Source organism: Haemaphysalis longicornis, unplaced genomic scaffold (genome assembly GCF_048455015.1).
Source record: "Haemaphysalis longicornis isolate Haplotype H1 unplaced genomic scaffold, Haemaphysalis longicornis Haplotype H1 scaffold_5, whole genome shotgun sequence".
NCBI classification, from domain to species: Eukaryota; Metazoa; Arthropoda; class Arachnida; order Ixodida; family Ixodidae; genus Haemaphysalis; species Haemaphysalis longicornis.
Window position 1 is genome coordinate 97312156 of NW_027526385.1, and position 19741 is coordinate 97331896.

General features: G+C 46.5%; 1 protein-coding gene across 1 annotated transcript; it reads right to left on the reverse strand.

Annotated features, from left to right (window-relative positions):
• Nucleotides 1-10060: 10060 nt before the first annotated feature.
• LOC144139329 (uncharacterized) lies at nt 10061-10847 on the reverse strand. Its single transcript, XM_077671709.1, has 2 exons — nt 10371-10847; nt 10061-10291 (listed from the first exon to the last, which is right to left on the reverse strand). The coding sequence occupies exons 1-2, from the start codon at nt 10617-10619 to the stop codon at nt 10061-10063; spliced, it is 480 nt and encodes a 159-aa protein (XP_077527835.1). The 5' UTR covers nt 10620-10847.
• Between the last annotated feature and the right edge of the window lie 8894 nt (nt 10848-19741).

The window sequence follows — 19741 nt, forward strand, 5'->3', positions numbered from 1 at the left end:
GATTTTATTAATTTTACCATTATTGCAAATAATAAGTTGCTTGAAGAGTTTGGAAAGTTTTTTGGGCGTGCCTTTTAAAACTTTCCCCTCGTGGTGAACCGGTGCACGGACCGCCAACTAGTTTAACCAACCCGATCAGTGGTGTCCCTATTCGCTGTCAGTGGTGTCCCTATGTCCCTATCAGTGGTGTCCCTATGCAACCAACCCGATCAGTGGTGTCCCTATTCGCACGTCACGTTGGAAAAATTTTTACGTTTAGTCCGCACGCCGCATGAGAACAATTTTTATTTTTAAATCGCACGCTGCGTGCTAAAAAAATAAAAATTGTTCGCACGTGACGTGCGAATAGGGACACCCCCCTCTTAGGAGGTGTCCCTATTCGCCGATAGGGACACCCCCCTCTTAGGGGGTGTCCCTATTCGGGATACACGCCGTTGCCGAGGCGCTGAAATTGGAAGCCCTTATCGGCCATCGAGGTGCAGCGAAGTGTCAACAGATACGAAGGTGCTGTGCGTGCTATGTCCCTCTTCGCAACTGACAGTTTGCAAAGCGTTTCCATGAAACACTGTCGCACCCCGCCGCCGTCGCAGCGTTCAGACTGTGGTGTCGGCACTGACGGAGCTCCGACACACGAGGGGTTTGGATACCCCGGCGACGTAAGCACGGTGGTAAGTACTACTTGTTTCTGGCTACGTTTGTTACGGAAGGAAAGCAATGATGTAGCCCCATTGTTTTGCATAGAAGGGAAAAGGAGCGCGATGTCTGAAAAGCAGTCACTGAAATGCGTTTGTTTTGGGCGGTGTCGTGTGGTGGCAGTGATCACCCATAAATTTCGCAATTGTGGATGATCAAACAGTGTGTCAAAACAAAAAGTTAGCAGATGCATATGTAAACAATCTTTTAACTCTTCGGCCTATGTTCGCGTAAGTGAAATAATATCGAAAAGGTATGTCAATAAATGTAGCTAAAATGAACACGTTCAGAGGTATCGAATAGGGTGGCGTCTTGAAAGAAACAAAGCCTATGAAGAAAGATAAACAAGTGTATCGTGTTGGGCGTATAACTGACTTCATAACGAACCGTGGAATATATGCGTAACCTATATCGCCCTCGCCCCGCCCCCATCGTGTGTCAACTGCTTCGGCGCCATGTCACTTCGGCTGACATGTTTTGCCCTCCTTGACATATAGTGAAAAGTTCAGCTTTTCGGCTCGTTTTAAGGGTTTATCGATTTCGAAATGCGGGGTGGGGAGGGGAGGTTGTGTTCCCCAGTTGTACCGCATAGATGGGTGGGAGGGCCCTTATCTATAGTTGTAAGTAACCAATTTTCCTCTCAGGTCGCCTGCATGCTCTGATTCCCCTGCTACGCGAAACAACGAAGATTAAAGAAAAGGCACATACAACACGGCGACGTCGTTGCATGCAGTTGCGGAATGAATCAGTTCCAAGTAACCCAATTCTTTGTATTCTTGCTCGTGTTTATTACCTTTTCCTTTTTTCAAACTGTGCACTTGTTTAATGCTTTAGTACATATTTGTGTTATGTATTTCTTTCACGTGTGCGACGCCAGTATGAAGGCCCTGACCGTGACTGCCGACTACAGTGCCTTTGTGTGACGGGCTGTTTACTGTTGCCCGTGACGTGTAAAGCCTGGTGGCGAGTTCTGGGGTTGATGGTGGCCACCTGCTCAAGTCGTGGCTCAGGACACCCCCTGCTCATCATCCAGGCCCCAGACACCTGAAGAAAAGTACAGTGCCGCACATGCTTCGATGTGGTCTGTCGTGAAGTGCAACATTGCAGTTCTGAAGAGCTGTTTTCCTTGCCTGCAGTAGCACCAGCTTTTCTTCATAGGCCTCTTCTGGCAGCCAACATTGTCAGTGTGTGTTGTGTGGCTGCCTGTTGGAACGACTGACGACAATAGCTGCAGCAGCAGCAAGTGGACGAGGGCAGTGATACAGGCGACGCGGCTGAGGAGGTGCCTGCCCCCGACATGTTGATTCTTGCTCCTGAAGGACAGGCAGGTGCAGAGCAGGGCAACCAACGCATCTTTAGACAGCTTTGTGGCACTGAACATGTCATTTTTAACTTTCTTTTCTGATTGTGTGTGGTGTGCGGTGTTTGTTTTGTTGTTGTTTCAAGCAGCATATAATATGCCCTGGCGCGTCATTGTTTCCTGTAGAGAAGCTTCTTGTCGTTTTGTGTTTGACGTGGTTGTGTGAGGATAATAGAGAAAGTTGCTTTGCTTTCGACCACTATATTTTATGTCTTGACACGGTGTTGCTTGATCTGGGATAGCCAGTGACTACTGTTTTGATGGGTCGTGAGGCTTTGTTGTGATTATAGAGACCGGTCAAGATTCTCTTGAGAAAATTCTGTTTATTACACTGTAACCGTCATTCTGCTGTGAAGCAAAGAATGATGATGCACGTACCACAAACAAAAAAAATAATCAGTATACTGCGGACTCTTCTGGACACATTTAGTTCAGTCCTGTCCAGAGTTATATTATGGCATAGCAGAACCATTGCACGGTGACTTTGTTTGGCAATCTCTGACAGATCATTTTACTTAAGAGATCACGATATGCCAGTATGCATCTCCACTGTTGACACAAAAAAATAAACATGCTTAAAATGTTGGAGGCTGTCTCTTAACACAGAGTTCACTGTCATGGTTTACTCTGACATTCTCATGATAAGTGGAAAAATGGTCACAAAAGTTTCATTTACCCCACCATTGCCTGTATTCTAGCACTCAGTGCTTTGACGACTGCTTGCTTAGGTTTGTGAAGAGTGATGTTGCGATTTTTTTTATCATGTAGGACACCTGCTTGTAAAAAATAATTAGGATATTCCAACAGCAGCATCTACAAAGGTGTATTGAATTTTTCCTGAATAAATCAGTGTGACAAGTTATGTTGAACTGTTTCCTTTTCCCCTGCATGCAGCAGCACCGTCCAAGAGTAACCAACACTGGGAAAAAATAATCGTGACAAAATCAACTATAGCATTTCTGTAGTGATGGTACACAGCCTTATTTAAAGTGCACAGAGACCAACGCAACTTCATTGCAAAAATAAAGAAGGTCACATTGATGTTTGTGATGCAATGCCAAAACTGCTTTCTCTACTCCAGCTTGTTAAAGTGCTCATAGTTGGCATCTATTCTTGTTGAGGCCCACAGTACTGGTTGTTCGTTCAGGGCCTTCCACAACCAGCAGCTCTCCAGCTCCAGTGTGCCTGAAAATGTGTTCATTATGAGCTTAACGGCCAAAAAACAATAAGGGGTTAAAAATTCGGTCTCTATCTTAGTTAACGAAGCGTATTGCGGTATACTTTACCTATTTAACCCTCAAGGGTAGAGGCATTATATAGGGAAATGGAATTACAAAATATGCTAACGTAAGCATACATTGCAGGTGCTCAATTACAAAAATTGCACCTCATTGCACAGTCATTAAGTTGTACCTATGCTTGTAGAAACAAGTGATTATCGTGGATGGAAACAATACCTGCGGGAAGGCGGTTTGATTCTCGGGATGTTTTAAGAAAAAAACTGAGCAAACTACTTCAAGTTGCATGATTAAGCACCAAATTTGTGGGCGTGGTCAATGTGACGTGATACAGGCTTAGGCTGTTAGAGCAGTTCGTCACGCAGAATAGCATATTAATATAGCTCATGAAACAAAGTTGGGCGGGAAACGTTTCCTCGGGACGCTAAAGATTGGAGGTCAGTACTCTCTTTCATTGACGTTGCACTTGCACCCCTGCTTTCATTAAAAAAAATTAAAACGAGCTTGCCGTGATATTACCGCGAACCATGTATGGGTTTGTTTATTTATTGTTTGTTTTTATCGCCCGGCCACGCCTGGCTCTGTTATCTGTGTCCGCGAAGCGCGTCTTCCATTCTTTATTTTTATGCCGCACGGGCTATCTCATTCAGATAAGCAGACTGTTTCGCCCTAACGGCACTAGCCCAGAATAATCTTCTTTGATCTACAATGTTCTGTATTTCAATGGACGGTTCGAGAAACACTTGCGCCGAAAGATAAAAGCGTGCAGAGCAGACGCCGCGGCATTCGATTCGACGACACTCGCCTGCACAAGTCACTCTGTTGACCGCTGCTTCGCCGTCTCTGTATTCTTTTGAGTTGTTAGGGGAGCACAAGTTCGCTACAATAAACTTGTTTTTCCTTCAAGACAACTGCGTCATCCTTGGCTTCGTGACAATATAAGTACGCAATCTGATCGTGCGCAAAACGCGCACACATGCGTTTTGAAAAACGGGTTTAATTCACTGCACAAGCGAGTGTGGCCGAACATTGACATGGCGTTAGAAAATCGATCAAAATATCGTACTCACGTCACAGTCCTCTTATATATAACTGCCGGGCAACAGCGTACCGTTTACGTCGCTTTTCGTCCCAAGAGAACGCCCTTGTGGGACGACATTTTTGCGCAGCAACTGTACTGAGCGTTCAAATATGCCTCCTTTAAAAACAGCCGTGCCGCGCGCAGCGCTCCCTGGCGCCTCATAACGGAACAAAGTACAAACATAAATGCGTGTCAACCTGTTAAACTAGCATTAGCAGAAACGGCAGTGCCCGTGAAAACACACAAACAGGAACGGATTTGTTATATTTAAACAATTTTATTAATTTCGATCTAGCAGCATTTCAAAGTTATGAGATTGTCCCCGAAGGCGTTGACACGCACTTCCGGACATGACGTACTGCCCGCGATTTCCCGAGGCATGCTCCGAGGGCGGAGCTTTGGCGATTTTTACGTCATTTTGACGTCACGAGCATCCGAGGCGCATCGGATGGGCGCCGGATAGCAGAATACGGCCCCCGGTCGTGGGACACCCCGGTATTACGACGCATTTTGTCGGTCCCTTGAAAGTCGTATTATCGGGGGTTCCACTGTATATATATATATATATATATATATATATATATATGATATGAGAGAGAGAGAGAGAGAGAGAGGAATACGAATCAGCAGTCAAGGACGCCAAGGAAAAGATATAGTTTTAGAACTGTTCGAAAGATAGAAAGAAGAATACCAGTCTGGTGCGATAACTAGTACGCTACCGGCGGGGCTGTGCTCCGCTCCACCCTCTTGGGTATTTATGTTAAGGTGATTGTTTCCTACGCTTGGGGAGGTGGCCAGCGGCAATCTGTGCACTCGGGTTAAGGGGACCTTCTATTTTAAGCCGCCGGCCATGATTCGATCATCTGCGACGCATTTCGGTGCACGTGAAAGATCCCCACGTCGTCAAAATTAACCCGGAGCCCTCTACTACGGCACGCGTCATCACCTGTGCAGCATCAGAGCGTTATACCCCATTAACCAATGTCCCATCCACCACCCTCTGAAAGCTAAATAGTCTGACTTTATAATAACGTTTTCTACTACCACTACTACATTGTAATATATATATATATATATATATATATATATATATATATATATATATATATATATATATATATATATATATATATATATAAATCCAGACGGGCGTGATTCGTTGGTGGTTGTAAATACGGACACGGGAAGCTTAGAGAAAATCCCTTTCAACTTCCGGAAATCTATGCGCAGAAACTACAAAAGTCAATTATAAGCATAACAAAATGAATTTGTTTCCAGTGTTCCTTTGCTAACATCCTACCTGCGCTGTGTTTTGTTGTTTGCAGCTACCAACACGTGACCACGCTTCCCATCGAAGGCGACTTCGGACCTCCCGAAGGTAATTACGCGAGGTTTTTTTCTGTTTGTTCTGTGTTGTGTAATGAAGGAAAATAATAAAAGCGGCATTCACAGGACAAAGTACATCGGGGGATTTTCACGAGGAACATTTAATCGAAGTTCAGCCTTGACAAAAATCTCCTTGCGAGTGGCTTTCGTCCAAACGTTTTTCCTGTCAAAGAAGCGCCTGAAAAATTCGCTGGACCGACCACATAATTTGAGAATGTAGGGTTCTTTTTTCCTGCGAAAACTCGAAACACGGCCGCCTATATATAATTCCAGTTGAACAATGTGTCTGGGGCCATCACCAATGTAGGTTTTGGCTGTCTCTGTTTGTTGCGAGGCATTCGGATCAGGCTGTCGGAACGGAACAAAAACCGCAGCCGAAACATAAAAAAAAAACGATATTCTTGGCCGAAGCAGGAACGAAAACGGATGGTTATTTATTTCGTTCTGGAGCAAAGCGTAAAAAAAGTTTCGGTTTTCGGTTTGCGAGGAAAGTTAAGAAAGGTCACGATTCATTTCTAGCTCCATGCAGCTAAAAGCGAGAATGCCATCGGTTCGCTGGCATTAAATCGCCTATCACCTCATTGACGTCCTCTTTCCTTCGGAAGGCTCGCGGCCTGATTCCCTCTGTCTGTATGGATAGTCAGTGCTGAGCTCACCATGATCGGCGCGCGCGTAGCTTGCGGCGGTGCACACGTCCTGTCCTTATTTATTTATTTATTTATTTATTTATTTATTTATTTATTTTTTATTTATTTATTTATAGCCATACCTACACTCACCTTACGGCATTGCTGTAGGGGGCGTTCTACATGAATATACACGAATATTCTCTGCCGCACTCGGAACTGTTTCCTTCTGTTAGGCAACGCATTGACGTAAATGGGGTGGTCAAGTTCCAGAATTCTTGTGGTATGTCGTTGGACTGTTTTATTCGTTTATTGGTGTTTTATCTGGACGCAACATTTGTTTCTTTCGAAGGACGCATGTACAATCAGAAACAAGGAATTTGTATCGGGTCCTGTGTTGCGCCGGTCTTATGCAATATTTTTTTGCTAGTGTCGACCGGGAATTGCTTTTAAGTTCTGACAAGGATATTGTTCTAAGTGTTTTTATATATGTCGACATTTTTTTAGTGGTTTTAGGAAAACAGTGTTCTCCTAACTACCCTGCACCCGCAAAAGTGATTTTAGAGAATTTTAGCCGTCATGGGAAGGGTCTTACATTTACACACGATGTTCCAAGTCATGACACCCTGCAGTTTTTAGATATTAATTTTAAGTTTTCATCCGACCATGTTTGTTGGGTCTATCGCCCGCGTGCCCGTAAACAGCTTCTGTCATTTTCATCATCTCTCAAAGACTGTTAAAAGGGCCATAGCGTTTCTGGTTCTGGAGTCTGCACTTAAGACGTCCTGTGCACATGCTGTTCAAGAGAGCTTTGACTCTCAACTGAAGAGACTTCTGTCGGTCGGTTACCCAAGCTATGTCTTGGTGGGTGTTGCCGAAGCCTTGCTGCGGAAAGCCAAAGGCCAAGTAGGTGCGAAGCCGCCAGAACAACCTAAGGCGAAGCCTGTTGTTCTACCATATATTCATAGGGTTACGCACAACCTGAATAAGGTGGCAGAACGCTAAAAAGTTGCGGTGGTGTTTTCTGCTCCACAAAAACTTGGCCGGCTGTGTGCGGAAATTTCCGGCAAGCCCAAACCGAAAAAGTGTGAAAAGAAACATGCCAAGCGCTTTGTGCCCTGTGGCGTCGGTGTAGTTTACGAGATACCGCTTTCATGCGGGGAGGCTTACATCGGCCAGACGGGCAGATGTGTGAATGACCGGGCACGCGAGCATAGTTCTCTTAAATATAACACGCGCGCACATTTACCCGCGCATTGCGAAGATGGCCGGCCTGTCAGTCCTTTGGAAGGATGCAGACCTTTCGTTGAGCAGATTAGAAGTCTCGGCAGGAGAGATAATACAGTGGCGTGGGAGCTCTTGGAAGCGTTTCATATTAAGCAGAAAGGGGACAAGTGCGTCAGCGACACAGCTGTGTTTTTGCGTACCACCGAGTTTGAGTTTTTGAAAACGTCACTTTGATCATGTCCGGTGTTTAATGCCTTCCATTTAGTGTACCCTAGTGCGCATGCTCCTGATGATACATGTATAAATATGAGACGATGCTTCAATAAATGTTAGTTGAAAGTGAGCGCTTGTCCCGTCATCCTTCCTTACTTTATAGAAACTTCAACAGCGCGAACTGCCAGGACGGAAGACGAGAGACACAAACGACGTAGACGGGGTTCAACAGCGCCCGTCTACGTCGTTTGTGTCTCTCGTCTTTCGTCCTGGCAGTTCGCGCTGTTGAAGTTTCTAGATCATGAACCAACTAAATCGCACCAGAGTCCTGTTCTTCCTTACTTTCGTTGCCCAAGTCTCGCTCTATTTTTCAATCTGTTTGGAGAGTACGCCAAGCGTATATATATAGTCTAAGAATCTACAACCAAGTATGCGACTGCACATGTTCGAAAATGTGTGTTTGGAGAGTCTGCCAAACGCAGTCTAAGAAGCAATGGGAAAGACATAGCAAACTACACCATCTCCAAGTTTTTTTATTCAGAACTGTGCGTCTCGTCACGGAGGGTAAACGATTCCTAGGTTGAATTCCATATAGTTTCGAACTTTCGATGCTGCACAGTAACATGTATAACAATTTTAAACCGCGCTCGAAAGCAAAATTTCAGGGTAAATATTGTCTCTGTGGGCGCCTATTTCCTAAAAATGGCATTTATAGGCATCCATAAGCATTTAGGAACAAATGCCACAATAGGCATATATAGGCACTATAAAACACATAAAAGCCTTTCCTAACCTCTAAATCATGCTCATATATAAATATGGTGCGTAGAAGCGCAAGTAACAAAAAAGGCATTTGCCTAACTTCCGGTCACTAACGATCACGCATACGTGTTTTTGTACTGACGCGATGGATACGATGGCAAGGGCTATGGCTATATCGTCTCCTTCGGTGGGGCTGCTTACGCTCACGGAGACCTAACCTATGTTCTGCAGGTATGCATCGATCAAAGAAATTGCCATCGCCGGCCGATACGGCTTTCATTTGGCTCCCTTGCTTAGTGTGCATTATTATCGACAGCACGGGACGCATGCTAGCTTTCAACACGAATGTCACATACGTCTGCGACTGGGGCTGCCTGTCCAATCAAATTTGAACACACCTTTAAGCGGGTGTGCTCGCTTGAACGGTTACTGCGGTAGAGCCGCGAGACGGACACGACCTACACTCGTCAAATCAATCATTGGGACCGAGTGCGGGTCGAAGAACGCGTTTTCGTCTGATGTTAGCAGTGGTCTAGAAACAGCGAGCACTATTGCAGCACGCCATAGTGCAGTATCACGTAAGCGAAATAGGGTTCGGTCAAGGACTCGATGGAGGGATGAACTACAAAAATTCAGGGGCAAAGAATAGACTCAGCTAGCACACGATAGACGGGGCTGGAGATCTGGGGGCATTCATCCTGCAAAGGACACGGGTCTAGGAGAACTCGCCAAAAGTGAACTCGTCACAGCCCACTCGTCATAGGTGAACTCGTCACATAGGGCAAGTCGTCATAGGCCATCTCGCACTAGGGAAACTCGTAACCTAGGGCAACTGGACACTCGGCGAACTCGTCACAATTTTTGTTTTTCGTCTATCATCTTCAAATGAAAGACTACAGAAACTAGTATAATTCTCTACTTATGCGTAAACATTCTTCCACACCCCTCCTTCGATTCACCAACTCTAATGTTTCGTTTGTGGCCTTCGAAGAACATGACAGACCAGACACCGTATCTAATTGCTTTTTTTTCGTTGTGCAGCCAAATCACGTGAGTACTTTTTATTGGATTTCGTTTGCCCGCTCTGTCTTTTTAATGTACACTATTGTAGTAATTACGTTTATTAGCTTTGCTAATTAGCCTTTTTCTGCTTGTGCTTTCATTATAAACAGGATGTGTAGCTGTAGCTTGCCTGTTGTTCGATCGCTGTAGACCTCTGCTCCCAGCGGTCCCACAGGTTTCACCATGCTAAGCGCACGCCCGTTTTGCACACAGTGTCAGCGCTACGAGACATGAAAATAGCACTTCGGGAAGCTCCAATAATTGGTGCTTCAAACGCGGAAGCATATTTTTGAAATACGTGAGACCATGCAAGAGATGACCAGGGACTAGTATGTCAAAAAGTGAATGAAAAAACGTTGAAAAGTGTTTATTCACAACGAAACACACGTTGCGAATCTATGCGACCGGTGTTTTAGAGCCGAACATTTCGCGCGATGCTTTCTAGTGTTGCAAGTGGTCGAGCGCTGTCGTGGTCTTCCAGCACCCTCAAGATGCGAGCGTTGAGAGCCCGGTACTTTGCTGGTAAACCGGGCGGTTGCTGACCAGCATCCAGCTGCGCGATCCTCATCTCTTGCAGGGACTGCTCTTTCTGAAGGCATCCAAGGAAAGACCAGATGCTCGGCAGGGTGCAGTTGATATTCGCCTAAAAACATTGAAAGATAGCAACTGGTATAACTCAGATACGAAAACGGCGAGTCGCTAAATATTAAGATGATACATACCTGGAAGCTGCGGTGCCAAGCTTCGGCGGAGTTGTTTGTGCGCGGAAGACCTTCTACGACAGATCTATGGACGGACCAGATGCTCGTCGGGAATGTGGCTGACAGCAGCCCGTTGCGTCGACGACGTCCAATGTACGTGTCTTCGAAGTAAAGCGCAATTTGCAAGGCTTCTGGTGGGAAACGAGTCATGACGTCTTCAAAAGCCTCTGCCACCTCTGCCGGTGGCAAAAATGCCAAAGCAGGCAACATCCTCTCCTGGAATTGAATACACGTGCCATATGAGTCACCGCCTTTGTCAAATCTAGCGCTAATGCACGAGCTTACCTGAACGGCGAAATCTTCATCTGACCCGTACCGTGTCTGAAATCCAAGCTTGCAGAGCTTGCGGTAAACTGCCTGACACAGGTGGAAAAAACATCCTTGAACTCGCACCTGCCAGAATATGTTTCCGGCGGCGATGATGGCTGCGGACTCAAAGTCGCAGTGCGCCAGTTCCAGCGCGGGTTGAGCCAAGATACTCGAAAGTATTGTAAAAAATCTGAAAAAAGTGCCAGCGGCTATCTCAGTCTCACACATTAACAAGTTCACCCTTTCATGCTTAGCCTGAATAAATTTACTACCTTTGGTACGTTTCTTCCGTTTTGTTCGGAAGGAGAGCGTACACTAATGGTAGCACCGCGTCCTTGTACATCACGTGGATGGTGTACACTTGAAAAAATATGGACGGTGTAACCTTGAAGGTACCGTCCATAAACCACACCTTAGCCCTTGCAAGTAAATCAATATTTCGCTGTGTGGAGAATACCAGAATTCTGTTGCGATCCCCCACTCCGCTGTCGTGAATGAGGAAAGATTCCTTTTTCAAGGAAACCTGCAAATATGAAATCAAATAATGTATATGCTCCACAAAACATTACAAAAGATTGGCAATTTTCACGTTAATGCTCAATCCCAATTCGTACCTTATACTCATCCGGAAGGATAAGATCTTCTCGTGCTGCTGGTACGGAGTACGGGTTTCTGCTCTCCTGCCTTTGCTTGCGTATCGTACGGCGCAGCGTGCTAGTGCACGGCATCTGCGACGCTGTGTGGTTGCTTACGGACGCCGCCGCATCAAGCAAAATTTGCTGAGGCTGTTGAGTTCCTTCAACTTGATGGACAGAAAAGACAAGCAGTTACAGAAAAGCAATGCACATACGGGGTTCAGGGCAACTTAGCGAACGCCACTTTAAAAGTATGTATACCCATTTACACTGCTTTACCGCTTCATACAATATTTCTCGCGTTCATGCATTGATCGGAAGACTTACCAGCTTTTTCCTTCATGGCATTCCGCACTTTAAGTAGGTTGATAGCAGTCGGATCTGCGGCGTGAGTGTGTTCTCCGGTCTTCCTGATCACAACGGTGATCCTTCCATCCGTGGTGATTTTGGCCTTGCAATTTCTTTGGTCTCTGCAGACCCAATGGACGGCACCTTGGAGTTCTCTGCTACGCCTGTACGAATAACCTTCGTATAGAAGCATGGGAGCCCCACGCTGTGTTTTAGTAAGCTCCATCCCGATGGACCCGGTCATGCTGTTTGGAGGTCCGCACATTTGGCCCTATTTATATATATACACACAAGCAGACAAAAAGCTTCAAAAGCTAACGAAAAAAAAACAAAGAAAAGAAAACGCAAAAGAAACAAAGGTCGACCCCTCTTTCCACAGAAACATTTTGACGAGGAGAAGAAAAATAAAAAAATAAACCTGAAAGAAACTTCTTACCAAGTAAAAAAAATGTGATTTTTTTTCCAACAAGAAGGGAAATAAGAAGGGGACAGAGGAACATGCGTTAAAATAGAAAAACCATTTCAACGACCACCTGCAAACTAACAAAAGCAGAGGACCCCCCGAACTCTGAACAGATCAACCTGGGAGTAATTATAAGATTAGACGCCAAGCCATTTCAACGACCACCTGCAAACTAACAAAAGCAGAGGACCCCCCCGAACTCTGAAGAGATCAACCTGGGAGTAATTATAAGATTAGACGCCACTAACTTTCTCTCCCCATTTCCTCGACATCGGCCAGAAATGGAACCGTGAGACGACTTTTCCTATACACGAAAAGGTCAGTGCGACCACTTTTCCTAGTACGGGATCACCTAGAACGAGATGCCCTCTTTGACCAGTTTCCCTATGACCAGTTTTCCTAGGACGAGTTGGCTGCGACGAGTGGGCCGGTTCCCAAAGGACACAACCAGCCTGATATGATGAGGATTGCTGGAACTTTTGATGACGGCGAGGACGACGCAGGCATCGAGCTCAACAGATTCTTACGGCAAAGAAGAGAAGACACAGCGCTCGTGTCTGTGTCTTCTCTTACTGTCTTCGTTTAAGCGCTGTTTCGCAGTTTAATGATGAACCAACTAGCCCAAACACAAACGTTAGTTTCATTAACGCAAGCTACTCCGTAAATAATGGAGATATGTTTACAATTGTTATCGATGTCGACGCCCTCCCTTGCCCTCCCTGGCCATTCTTCCACAATTGTTCTAATGATGATGATAGTGGTGATTAGGAGGACGAAAGGAATGATGGCGGTGGTGATGCACAAGCACTCTCACAGCAACCTTATTTAAATACCCCCAACTGCCCCACGCACCTCCATACACCCCTCGACCAAAGTAGGTCTCGCTACACTAAGAAAATGCATTCCTGGAAAGATAATTGCTCAGGGACCGCATATTGCATCTGATACTAAAGCTCCGAGAGTTTTTATTATTAGCATTTTCTCATGCGGTGAACGTGACACTCATCATGCGTTACAGACGGACAGAGTTCTTCATTCAGTGCGCACAGAAATGCTTAATTAAGCAATTAAACTTGCCCTTCCAGCAATACGTGCGCGTGTAGAACTGGAGTCCGAAGGTTCTCGGTGTATATGGGATAGAGAAGGTTTCATGGAGGTATTCCATAAAAAGTTGGCATTCCCACTTTGGTATTAACTTTACGTATGGCGCCTGAAAAATTGTTCTCCTACCAATGTACGTGTGCACTAGTGAAGAAAGCTTTAAAGGGGCCGGGTACGTACCGACTTATAGCGGTACGATGAGGTTTTATGGAGGTATTAAGGGACCATTAAAATAAAATACAAGTTGTGTTTATTAAAATGACTGCTTTGTCATAACAACAGCGATACCAGTTTTATCATAGCACTCGAACAAATATTCGAGATAACGAAGAAAGCATGCGGAACAGTTACACTAGGCGCATTGTTATGGGCCTCTCCTGTGCGGTTGACGAATTGGAAAGTCGCAGCCCGGCTGAAAGGCCTAAGACCTTTATGACTTTCCCGGAGTATTTCTTGGGCGAGGAATCTCTCACAATCAGCCAGGACAGCGGACTCACGGCTGCACTGTGGTGCAAAACGTCCCGTTGAAGCGTCACAGTCGTTTTCCTGAGCTGCCCAGACATGTTCACTGAGAAGTTCGCAGTGACTTCTAGCTGGCTGGGCCATCATTTCCTCCTCCGAACAGTTGGCCTTTGGGCCGAGGATGGGTTTTATAGCGGGTAATATTTATGGCAGCGGACAATTGACTTCCAGCCTCGTAGTGGCTCGATCGTTCCACGAAAAAAATCAAGCGATGAGTGTTTTGTTTGAGTTGCTTAACTATAATGGTGCGGTGATGCTTCTCAGACGTACCTGCGGACGCCCTTTTTACATAAAGTGGGTGCTGAGAGGGTGACGGGGGCTGGCTGAGGTGGCCTACTGATCAGACTGTGTAGTCAAAGTTATAGAGAGTATGCCTGACCCCTGCTCAGTTAAACCAATACCACAAATATTACACCCGCAGGGATTAATGCGGAGTAGTACCCTTCAGCTTGCTTCCAATGGAGGTCGAAGCTGCTAAGGCTTCCAGAAAGGTTCCATTTACACTACACGCCCCCTGCCCGCCATTCTCGCTCGAACTGTGCCTCACGCAGTTTCTCAGTGTGCACGCGGACGGCTGTGAAAGAGACTCCCTCCGATGCGACGCTCCTACTAACCAGGGTCGGTGGACGCGGGAGTGCTACGTCATTAATAAATCCACCGAATCGATCTGTCTCCTTACTTCTAGATCCTGTCAAATCTGTTGTTTTTTTTTTGCGTGCAAGCGCATAGGATTGCCCCGGACGGTTTTTTGAGCACACGGGCCCGCGTGATTTTTCTTTCGTCAATCCATGTAAAGCTTCGCTTCAAAATTCGCCTTCTGGTGTTTACAGGCGGAAATCCGATACACGGGTAACATCCCCCTGGGAGCCGCACGGAACAGGACAAGGCAGCCCCGTTGTTCCTAGAGGATGTCGTTTGCAGGGAAACCGCGACCAGAGAGCGCCGAGTTTTGCATATTCCCGGAATCTTGTGGCGTTCTTTAGCGACTTCCTCACCCGCTGGCTGAAGTCATAAATTAGGCTTTTTAATTTACTTTTTGCCTTGAAACACGTGTCTTGTTTTTCTGTATTTGGAGACAACCATCCTGCTGTGAAATTCCTGCACGTGGTGTTTGACTTTGAATAAAAAAAAAACGCAAAATCTTGAGTGCCTATGCATTTTATTTCTTGTTTTAGAGGATTTCATGCGAATGTTTTGTTTTTTTCATATTCACAGTTCACTGTATTGTTTTCGAAAGATGCCTGTAGTACGCATCGCCCTTTTCTTACCAAAAATGTTCTTGTTGAGAATTACGTCCAAAACGGAGTACGCTAGGCATCAAACTCTGCGCAAGCGAGTTATCAATCCCAAAATTGTGGACTCGTCCTGATTGAGGCTTCAGCGAGTCAAAGAGCTCTGGAAAAATTGGTCGAGGTAGAGTGGTAGTGATTGCCGTCTAAAAGCAGTATAATTCCCTCCGTGTGCTGCGCGTTAACCTTTGGGAAGGCGAGTTGTAAACCGTAAAATACGGCATGCTTCACGGTTGAGGCTGAGGCTTTACCGAGTGAACTAGGTGACGCGAAATCGGCCGAGCTAGACTGGTACTGATTTCGCCTACACACAGGCGGGTGTGCAATCCCCTCCGTATGTTGAGCATCAACCTTTGCGCAGGCTTGTTGTACACCGTAAAATACGGGAGGCTTCATGAATGAGGCTTTATCGAGTGAACTAGGTGACGCGAAATCGGCCGAGCTAGACTGGTACTGATTTCGCCTACACACAGGCGGGTGTGCAATCCCCTCCGTATGTTGAGCATCAACCTTTGCGCAGGCTTGTTGTACACCGTAAAATACGGGAGGCTTCATGAATGAGGCTTTATCGAGTGAACTAGGTGACGCGAAATAGGCCGAGCTAGGCTGGTACGGCTTTCGCCTACACTCAGAGGGCCAGTCTAGCTCGGCCGATTTCACCTCACCTAGTTCCCTCGGTAATGCCTCATTCATGAAGCCTCCAGTGTTTTACGGTGTAAAACAAGCCTGTCCAAAGGTTGATGCGCAGCATACGGAGGGGATTGCACACCCATTTGTGTGTAGGCGAAATCAGTACCGGCCTAGCTCGGCGGATTTCGCATCACGTAGTTCACTGGGTAAAACCTCATTGGTTAAGCCTACCGTAGTTTACGGTGTATAACTTCCTGCGCAAAGGTTGATGCGCAGCATACGGGAGGGATTTCACATCCACCTGCGTGTAGGCGAAATCAGTACCGGCCTAGCTCGGCCGATTTCGCGTCACCAAGATCACTCGGTAAAGCCTCATTCGTTTACCCTGCCGTATTTTGCGGTGTATAACTTCCTGCGCAAAGGTTGATGCTCAGCAACCTTTGCGCAGGCTTGTTTTGAAAGCTTCTTCGTGATGTATTCTTTGGTTGGTCAATCCCACATTGTAATTATGTGCTACTTTGGAGGTACGCACAACTTTTCTAGAATATCCACAGCAACTCTCGAGTGTGCACCAGGACGAGGGGCAACCGTGCCGTGCTCGCCCTGGGCCTGCAGAGCGCCTTTGACAAGGTGACGGACTCTGCGATCCTGGCGCAGGTTTCGAGGCGGAACATGGGCGAGGGGTCCTACAGATACATCATGGATTTTCTGTCGGGTCGCACGGTTGAAATACACGCTGGCGACCTTCAGCTACTGGAGAAGAAGCTGAGCAGCGTGGGAACCCCGCAAGGGTCGGTCATCTCGCCGCTGCTGTTTAACCTAGTGATGATCGGAGTGGCCGAACGGCTCTCGCGCGTCAGTGGGTTCAGCCACACTATCTACGCCGACAATATCACGCTCTGGGTCAAGGGAGGCAGCGGCGCCCACATTGTAGACACGCTACAGGCGCCTGTGGACGCCATCGAGGAGCAACTGGACGGCTCGGGGTTGCCCCCTAAAACGACCGAAACATGCCGTCGCCGTTTCCTCTCAAATTCACTTCGCCAAGTAGCTGTGAATCCCTCCCAGTAGAAGAGAAACTTCCCCAGTTGGAACGCCAGCTTGAGCCCATATTTCTTTTTCAGCTTAGAAGGCCCTCCGAGTGACATTTTCTCCGGTGTCTTTCACGCCTAAGTATGCGCCATCACCGGTTTCCAGTTAAGCGTGCACGATTTGCGGGTAGAAAAAGGGGGGCTTGCACGCACAGCTGGGCTTCATGCCGCTACCGATGAAATGCCGGTTGAGATATCGAAGTTTAGATGTCGAAATTACATGGCTCAATGCGGTTAGTCAGCTGTCCTCAATCGAGTGGTTCCGGTGTGGGTTGATGTGTTACACAGACATCTTACACACAAAGTAAGATATATACGAGGGGGAAGGAAAACGACAGCCACATGTTCGTACGCGAGAATAGAGCTAGAGGGCTTCCTGGTTTTAAATCGTTATGGGATGGATGCATGCCGTTAGTTTGGTGGAAGAAGAGCAAGAATCAAAGCGTTGGCCTGAACACAAGCGCGAATTGGTGCAAAAAACAACGGAAAGCTGCTGGCCCCGCCGTTACCGCCTCAAGTTCAGCTCGTGGAGTAGCGGCGAATCCCTCCCGGATGAACAGCGAACTGCCAGCTTGGAGGGCCGGTGTCAGTCAATATAACTTGTTCAGAGGGCTTTTAGGGGATATGTTCGACGGCATCTGTCACTTCTAAGCACGCGCACATGAGCGGTTGCCGGTTTATGCGTGCGCAGGTTTGTAGTGGAAAATAGTGGGAGGGAGGAGGGGTGCGTGCGCGCCCAGCTATAGGTTTCATGCCCGTACTGATGGATGGCATGTCCGTTGTGCTGGTGCGAGATTTATATGCGCACGTTAAACGGCCAAATGGGACCTGTCCGGAGTTCTTAGTGATGGAGCGGATTGGGTTTGTGTGTTAGGCTACGCTCAGATTACTGACGCAAAACCCGTATCGTGATCTATGGACGTACAAAATGCCATGTCACGCAGTTCGGTTGGCTGAGACGTGAAATGATATCATTCTTTAAAGTTATTACGACAGTTGCGCGACAGTCTGAACCCGGCCTCACACAAACCGTGAGATGCTTACGACGCGGGAGGGACACAGGCAGTTCCATATTTATCGGCAAGAACAAAGCGTGGATCCGTCAGAGATTCATTCAGCTAATTGGCTAGGAAATATGCTCCATCGCAAATTACGATAAACGTGTTTTGTTTCGTGCACTCCGTGGACTGCGTCGAGCTCTGCATGGGATCCTTCTTCACAGAGTGGAAGGGCACTAATTTTTTCTTCTTGTCGCTCGTATTTTCTATTCACCAGAGGATTCAGCTCCCAGGTAACACAGTCACCCTTATTAATCACGACTCGCTCATCAAAAAATTATACAATATATAAATTGTATAAATAATTTTATAATGTTTGTGTATCTTCTATTCTGTACATAGGCACGTTGGAATTTAAAAACTGTTCCCCTCTTTTTGTGTACCCTTATCGTGCAACTATTCATTTCGAATTGAATGTTTGTGTATGTATTTCTATGACTGTTGCTGTTTTTTTCATTCTCCCCTTCACCTCTATTTAACGCCCGCAACAGCCTTTTCGGGTAAATGAATAAATATGTCACCTATAACAAGGTGCATAAGTAATTTGCTTTTTTTTCCTATGTAACCCCTTATGGTGACGACCTTTTCCGGCCGCCACGGCATCTATCGCTGTCACTGCGGCTTGCAATGGACATAACTTCGGATCAATACCAGAACTGGTAAAAAGCGAAATTACCGTCTAATTCAGACATTTTGACGCCGGAACGAAGGGGCGTCATTTAACAAAGCTATCGTGTGCATTTACGGCGTACTCATCATGGAGGCGCACAAAACGCTTGGAGATTTAATAACAGGAAAAGACATGCGCTGAAACTCAATTAGCGCGTTCCAAAACTTTACATTTGTAGTCAGCGACGCCTTCTGCTAGGTTGTCGAAACAGCGAACGGTGAACGCACCGGAGGCGGTGGATAGCGGGGTTAAGTGAAGCAACTCCGACGCAGCCTGGGCAATCTGTTATATCGGTAATGTCCCGGAGTGCTGCGCATACCTAATGGATAAAGTCATGCGCTTCGCTTGCAAGAAGAGAAAAAAAAAAACGGCGTTCAGTTGCGCAGGCCACCGAATATAAAGTGATAAAGTGGCCACGGGACTAGACGCTCCTGGAAAATATTTACCCCCGAGAATCGCTGTCACGCGGGACAACTGTTGCGCCAATTCAAATCCGACGGAAGGTCAGGGTTTGTGCGAAAAAATTAAAAACCAAATTCATTGTGGTGTGGGGTTGTATTCATAGCCAGATGCATGAGCTTCGAGAAGGGCATATCACAATATTTATGCGGTACTGCTGGTTATTGGATGCTGCACCCAAGATAACGGAAAAAATCCGGAGGAAACTTCACGGCAAGCGCCTGGAACGCCAACAAGAAAGATCGAGTGAACGTATACATAACCGACGTAGGTCGCGCAGCAGCAAACATAATTAAACCTTTGTTGTACACCTGAGAAGCCGCCGCGGTGGCTCAGTAACTAAGGCGTAGTGCTGCTGAGCACGAGGTCGTCACGGGTTCGATTCCCGGCCGCGGCAGCTGCTTTTCTGATGGAGGCGAAAAGCAAAAACGCCCGTGTGTTCGAGATTTCGGCGCACGTTAAAGACCCCGGGGTGTTCAAAATGAATCCCGAGCCCTCCACTGCGGCGCGGCTCATCGCCTGCGTTGCATCGGCGTTTTAAAACCCTGCAATCAATCAAACCAATGTATACCTGAGACCCCACTGATCTAAAAAATTGTAACTATTGATAAATAATCCACTGAAAATGGGTATCAATGTATTCAGGCGTTTAAGTTTGAGGTGCGAAACATTATTTGATCTTGAAAGTTCTGCCTATTACTATTACACTCGAAATGCTTGTGCAATATACGAGACTCACGAGCTTAACGCCGAAATT

Bases quoted from the DNA above. Each gene is read 5' to 3' on its own strand.
- LOC144139329 (XM_077671709.1), bottom strand. From the start codon at position 10,619: ATGTTGCCTGCTTTGGCATTTTTGCCACCGGCAGAGGTGGCAGAGGCT. The intron at 10,292-10,370 runs GTATGTATCATC...CAATGTTTTTAG, and splicing joins CTTGGCACCGCAGCTTCCAG to GCGAATATCAACTGCACCCT.